This window comes from Paramormyrops kingsleyae, chromosome 14 (assembly GCF_048594095.1).
Source record: "Paramormyrops kingsleyae isolate MSU_618 chromosome 14, PKINGS_0.4, whole genome shotgun sequence".
In the NCBI taxonomy this organism is placed as follows: domain Eukaryota; kingdom Metazoa; phylum Chordata; class Actinopteri; order Osteoglossiformes; family Mormyridae; genus Paramormyrops; species Paramormyrops kingsleyae.
The window spans coordinates 223,558-230,168 of NC_132810.1; the positions used below are offsets into that span (position 1 = coordinate 223,558).

Genomic DNA, 6,611 nt, shown 5'->3' on the forward strand with positions numbered 1-6,611 from the left:
ATCCAGCCTCATTCCACCTGCCCCTGGACCTCCCTGTGATGCTCCATCCTTGTCCTGTAGGGAATGGGGACCTGATGAGGCTGGAGAGCATGAGCCCGCTGGAGAGGAAGCGACAAGGCTACATCCACGAGCTCATCGAGACTGAGGAGCGCTATGTAGAAGACCTTCAGCTGGCCCTGCAGGTGTCGCAGCACTGCTTTAGCTCAGTGTTTCCCAATCTGGTCCTTGGGGTCCCTCAGTCAGTACATGTTTTTGCTCTCTCCGAGCTCCCTACTCCAATTTTACCCCCTCTCAGCAATGTGGTCTGTCTAGCAGGGAGCTTGGAAGGAGCAAAAACATGGACTGACTTTTGGTGCCTGAGGACCAGGTTGAGAAATGTTGCTTTAGCTGATTGAAACGAACACGGGTTTATTGCTATAGCCACTCAGCCTTAGAACATGCCAGATTTCTCAGTTTCAGGTAGCAGATGCTGTGCAAAAAAAACAAGTGTGTTTAGTGTCATTTTTTTAATGATTTTTATAATTGCTGATGTGAAGTTTTTGAATTTCTTGTGATTTGATTTTATGTAAATTAGCTATTTTGCGTATACGCAAATAATAACAGTATCTTTGCAAGCGTCTATTTGTGGATCGCTTGTGTGTATCGTTTTATCGTTGTCATCATTTCAGGTTTTTCACAAGCCCATGTCTGAATCTGGCCGCCTGACAGACACAGAGATGAACATGATCTTTGTCAACTGGAATGAGCTCATTGCCTCCAACACTGAACTTCTCAAGTAAATGCTCCTCTGTCAGCCTCTCAGCTGTAACAGCTAAAGCACTCTCACTTATTTCTAGGAAGTGTCTTTTGAAATGGGTTCATTTATTTTCATCCATGCTTCCATTTTCTGTACTCGCCTGTCCTATTTGGGGTCGCGGGGGATCATTTATTTTCATTACTTAAGAATTTCAATGGAGATTTAATAACTGCAAGTGTATACAAAGTGTATCTCGGTATACAAATGGCTGCCATTATTTTAATGAAAGAACAATATTAATGCTCTTTCAGTTAAATGATAAATTAATATGTTGCATAAACAGAGCAAAAGGATTTAATAACCAACTGCACACTAGTGTGTTTATAACTGCAAAATAAATACTGCAGACGTGCAGTGAACAGGGTCAAGTCGTCAAACTTTGCCTGGTGTGATGATGGGAAAAAAAAGAAGCTTTTGGAAGCTTGCTGGAACAGAGACTGCATGTCGCCTGCTGAGACAGAAACGCTGGCATTGAGCAGCATGGGGGTAGATGAGGTTGGGTTGCTGGTGCTGGGATGGGGGGTGGGTCTTGTGCGAGCTCAGCGCTTCGTGTGTCTCTGTCAGGGCCCTGCAGGCACGGAAGTCGGCCGCCGGGGAAGAGGTGCCTGTGCAGATGATGGGCGACGTCCTGGCTTCCCACCTGTCCTCCATGCAGGCGTACATACTGTTCTGCAGCTGTCAGCTTAATGCAGCCGCTCTGTTGCAGCACAAGACTGACCAAGAGCCCGACTTCAAGAGCTTCCTAAAGGTAGAGAGGAGTGCAGTGCTAAGCTAATGAGCTAGACTGAGGGCAATGGAGAAATGGGGGTGCATATTAGGGCAAATGTCAAATGTATTTATTATTTCGCCTTATTTAGCAGGTGCTTTTATCTAAAACGATGTACAGTTGAAAAAGCAGGGTAAGCTAGTCAATAGGGCAATTGGGAATTAAGGGCCCAACAGTGAAATGACTCTGCTGACCATGGGATCTGAACTGGTAACCTTCCGAATGGACAATATTTGTGAGTCATACCTTGCTGAGCCACACCCCATCCCAAAAAGAATGAACCATATCTTTTGTAGGATGGTTATATATTTAGAAAGAAACATGTCCTGAAAGTCTTCTGTATGTTAATGGATGTTTGCATCTGTTCTCCAACGGAATCTTTTGTAAAAGACTAATTCCCAGCTGTCTGTCATGCAGAAAATTGCCACTGATTATCGGTGCAAAGGCATGCCACTGTCTAGCTTCCTGCTGAAACCCATGCAGAGGATCACCCGCTATCCTCTCATCATCAAGAACGTGAGTCTCCTCCCGTACTCTGACTGTATTGAAAAAGTGTGCTTTTGAGGTTTTTTTTTTTTTTTTCTTCAAGCTTTTTTATGTAGTAAATTACCTACCTGCTGAGAGTCCCTTGGCTGCTTGACAGATCCTGGAAAGCACGCCTGAGACACACATGGACCACAGCTATCTGCATGACGCCCTGGAGAAGGCAGAGGAGCTCTGTTTGCAGGTCAATGAGGGGGTACGGGAGAAGGAGAATTCGGACCGACTGGAGTGGATCCAGGCCCATGTGCAGCGTGAAGTTATCATTGAGGTGAGAGTGCTTTCTGTACTTGGATATCCAAATTCTAATCTTTATTTTTTTGATAGGTGGAGTTCGCCAAAGTTTAGGTTAAATCATCTTCTGATCTGTAATTGTGGCACAGGTGCTATGGTTACCAGTAACCTTGGGTATAAAATCCCAGAAAATCCTTATATTAACATGCACAGAGTCATTTGCCCAAATACCATAATAAAACTAATCTCCACCCACAGAATTTGACCTTCAACTCCCTGACGAATTGCATGGGTCCTCGTAAACTTCTGCACAGCGGGAAGTTGTGCAAGACTAAGAGCAACAAGGAGCTGCATGTGTTCCTCTTCAATGACTTCCTTCTCTTTACCCAACTCATCAAGCAGTTTTCTTCATCTGGGGGAGATAGACTGTTCAGCTCCAAGTCTAATGCACAGTTCAAGATATATAAGACGGTGAATGACTCTTCTCCCTCATCCTAATACTATTTCTCTAAAATGCTTTATGTCATGCATGTAGCAGTTGACTTCAGCCACTGTTGCGAATTCATCAATGGGGCATGTCTATATCACTCCCTATTCTCATTGTCTTCTCGTCTGTCCCAAACCCAGCCAGTGTTTCTGAACGAGGTCCTGGTGAAACTTCCCTCTGATCCTTCCAGTGATGACCCAATCTTCCACATCTTGCACGTCGAACGAATCTATTCCTTCAAGACCGAGAACATCAATGAAAGGTGTGAGAAGTCAGAGCGGTAGATCGAGATGCAATGGGATTTTCTTTTTGTAACCAGTGGGTCGACATTCAGCTGAAATATCACATAGGAAGTATCACTTGTTACTAAATTCTCAAAATAAGTTTTCAGAGCATTTCAATTTTATCTTTTCAGGACATCCTGGGTGCAGAAGATTAAAGCTGCATCAGATAATTTCCTTGACATGGAAAAGAAAAGGCGAGAAAAGGCCTATCAAGGTGAGGTTTTTCATGGTTTATCTTGGTTCTGTGCCAGTTGCTAAGATATCAGAATTAAAGGCAAAACTCATATGTTAAATTCAGGTTATGCAGTGCAGGCGTTTTTGGTTTGCCATACAAATAAACAATAAATTATACTCTCTTCAAACTTTCTGCTGGCTGATGTGTGTGATTAGACCCTAGAGCTCATTGCCTGTTAATCTGATCACCTGCGTATACAGTTGCCTGCCAGCACAGTAACAGCTCTTGTTTTTGTTGCTGTACTTATCTGTCCATTTACCTGAATAATTCTTCCCATGTTAATATATACCAGGGTTATTCAACTCACGGTCCTCGAGGTCCGAGCACTGCTGCCGCTACAGGTGGCTGCCCTTCGCTGACAGCTTACTCTACAAAGAGCAAGTTGAGGGAGGCGTAAAGACAATTTCCCCACAGGGATCAATAAAGTATCAATTATTATTAATTATTATTATTATTCCTTTACCTGTCAGTAAGGTGTGAAGCCTCTGACCAATCAGAATCAGTAATTATTAAACGACTACCTGGGAAAACTGAAAACACGGCCTGGATTTGGAATCGAGGTCCAGAGTTGAAGAACCCTGATATATACACCTTCTCTTACTGCTATGTGAGCCCCAGGCAGAAACAAATGGCCCAAATTCTGAGGCCTTGGAAAAGAAAGTGGGGCATTACTCTGGGGGTGGGCCTTGCATTTCTTTATTGTATATAGCACCTTTCCATGCTCATATATCAAAGCAATTTAATGGGGGGGACTTCAGTAACCCACAGATAAGCAGAGTTGATAGCTGAGGTTAATCCAGGGCAGGGTGGGGTTACCTGGAACGAAACGGAAGAATTTTTGCAGTGTCTTGTTAAAGAACTGAAATTTAAAAATGTCATTGACAAATAACTCTTTTCTCTTGGATTTTTATGTCTTAGAAAATATGGAGGATTTTTGGCCCACTGTCCTAGTATTGCTTAGCTAAATGTGGATCCATGCATTACAACGTAACCGTGGGCCTCGTTAGCCCCGAGTATTTTAAGCCTAGCCCTGAGTACTTATTGCTTAACCCCGAGTATTTTAAGCCTAGCCCTGAGTACTTATTGCTTAACCCTGAGTATTTTATCCCCGATGCCATTCTTCTAAACTTGATTAAGCCCCGGGTTTTTTCAATAGCTAGAAATTCCCCTGAACATAACCCATTGTCTTGGTTCTTACTTCAGTGGTTCTTTTGGTTCTTGGTTCTTAATTCTTTGTTCTTCACATTTCAAGCACGCTCTGTAAAGACCAGTGGTATTGGACGTCTGCTTGTGACCGTGCAGGAGGCCGTAGAGCTAAAGTCGTCGAAAACCACCGGTAGGGCCTAACAGCATTTTAATTGAATTATGAATTTCATCAACATGATGAAGTCCATAAGCTGAAATTCTGTAAACGGTTTTATGTCTTCTGCTTTCCTGCAGGAAAATGTAACCCATACTGTGAGGTATCGGTGGGAGTGCAGAGTTATACCTCTCGTACCCTGACAGACACACTCAATCCAAAATGGAATTTCAATTGCCAGTTCTTCATCAGAGACCTCTATCAGGATGTCCTGTGTATTACAATCTTTGAAAAGAACCAGTTTTCCCCTGACGGTCAGTGCAGTTTCAGTGCATGCGCCGCTACCTGCACACTTTATGAAACAGTATCTTCAGTGTTCACCTTATTTTTTCTGTATATTCAGTTTTTTCAGGATGCAATGGAATTTTCTCTGAACTTCCCTCCACAGATTTCCTGGGTCGTGCAGAGCTTCCTGTGGCAACAATCAAGAAGGAGTTTGAGAACAAGGGCCCGTCAAACCGTCGGCTGCTGCTACACGAGGTGCCAACTGGGGAAGTTATGATCCGGCTGGATCTGCAGCTCTTTGATCAGAAGACGTGATGTTTGAGCAGAAAACAATATGTGTCCAGAGTCTATCATTGTTCCTAAACAACACAAACCTATGTTTCCTGGTCATTGGTTTTTGACCATCACACTAATGTGAATTAAGTAAAATATTAGTGCACTTTTTGCCAAATCTATTTGAAGGCCTCAAAAATTATTATATATATTAATTAATATGAGGTAAACGAAGGTACTTGTATGAAGGAAAGTATTATAAAAGTGCAGTTTTGGAAAGTATACTTATTCCATTTGCACGTTACCGCCTGACATGAGAGAATCTCAGGATTTTGGTTTACTTTTGCTTTTAAATCCCAGTATTTTTTACCACATTTGCATAATTTTGTGTTGCACTGATACTCCTAAAGGGAATTAAATGCAACTATGAAATGCCTTATATTATCTTTTTTCCACTCTTTGTCTTAAAATGTGTGAATGTGTTCTGTAAATTCACGTAGAACATCGTTCATTTCCTTTCCTATAATAACTAGACTAATTGTCAAAGGGCTTTTAGGTTTTCTGAAACGGATTGTGAATGGGATTGCATTTAATTCTTCATGCCTTTTATCTATTCTAAGTGCTTGAGAATCATTGAATGTAAGATTAAATCATTCAGTTATATAACTGCACGCTTGGAAATGTAATATTTATATTAATTTATGCAAATGACTGTGACCATTCATAGGTCGCAGTAACGTTCTAACTTAGAATCATGGTTTTATGTGGCACGACATCTTGAGCTGCTTGTCCTCTATCTTTAACGAGAGGTTTACACCCATTTCACATGCCAGATGTATTGGAAGGTAGATTGTTATTTTGTGCCAAGTAGCATCACATGTTTTTAACATTTCATTAAAATGATCATTGGTGTAATGTAATTTAGTGATGGGAGTAATGATTGGTGGGAAGAATGTGCATTGTCTGTCACTGACTGACTGGTTTCCAAGCTTCCTCGTTAACTTCTAAACCAGGCAGTAACTGGCAATAATTGGTAAATCCCACCCACCACTATTCTACTGTGATTTCCATTACTAGTGTTACTATTTTGTCTCTGTGTGTGTGTGTGTGGGGGGGGGGGGTTGGGTTTTTATAATTACTTTGAAATAATACTACCTTTTAAATTGTCTAACATACATGTGATTCATGAAGGGCCATGTTGAGATAAATCTGGTATCTACTGTAGATTGTATGATTGATTAAACATTGTGCCTTGATGCAGATTCAGAATACGTTATTGATCCCTGAGGAAATTATGTGGTTACAGTTGCTTCCGGACAGTAAGAAAATAATTAACAAGTTAAAATACGAATAATAATAACAAATACAAATATTACAAATACCAAAATTACAAATGGCTAAAATACAAGGA

At 41.4% G+C, this 6,611-nt stretch overlaps 1 protein-coding gene across 3 annotated transcripts in view; it reads left to right on the top strand.

Moving 5' to 3' along the window:
* Nucleotides 1–6,462, top strand: part of itsn2b (intersectin 2b) — a 42,873-nt gene extending 36,411 nt beyond the window's left edge. For 2 of the 3 annotated variants that reach the window (XM_023834324.2, XM_023834327.2), the window contains 11 exons: nt 61–182; nt 669–775; nt 1,361–1,544; nt 1,980–2,078; nt 2,206–2,373; nt 2,595–2,807; nt 2,964–3,085; nt 3,239–3,321; nt 4,595–4,678; nt 4,783–4,956; nt 5,091–6,462. In XM_023834324.2, coding sequence (XP_023690092.2) covers nt 61–182; nt 669–775; nt 1,361–1,544; nt 1,980–2,078; nt 2,206–2,373; nt 2,595–2,807; nt 2,964–3,085; nt 3,239–3,321; nt 4,595–4,678; nt 4,783–4,956; nt 5,091–5,242 — 1,508 coding nt within the window. In that variant the 3' untranslated portion in view covers nt 5,243–6,462. The remainder of the gene's footprint in view (nt 1–60; nt 183–668; nt 776–1,360; nt 1,545–1,979; nt 2,079–2,205; nt 2,374–2,594; nt 2,808–2,963; nt 3,086–3,238; nt 3,322–4,594; nt 4,679–4,782; nt 4,957–5,090) is intronic. The other variant, XM_023834326.2, reaches the window with a different exon arrangement.
* The last annotated feature ends 149 nt before the right edge of the window (nt 6,463–6,611 follow it).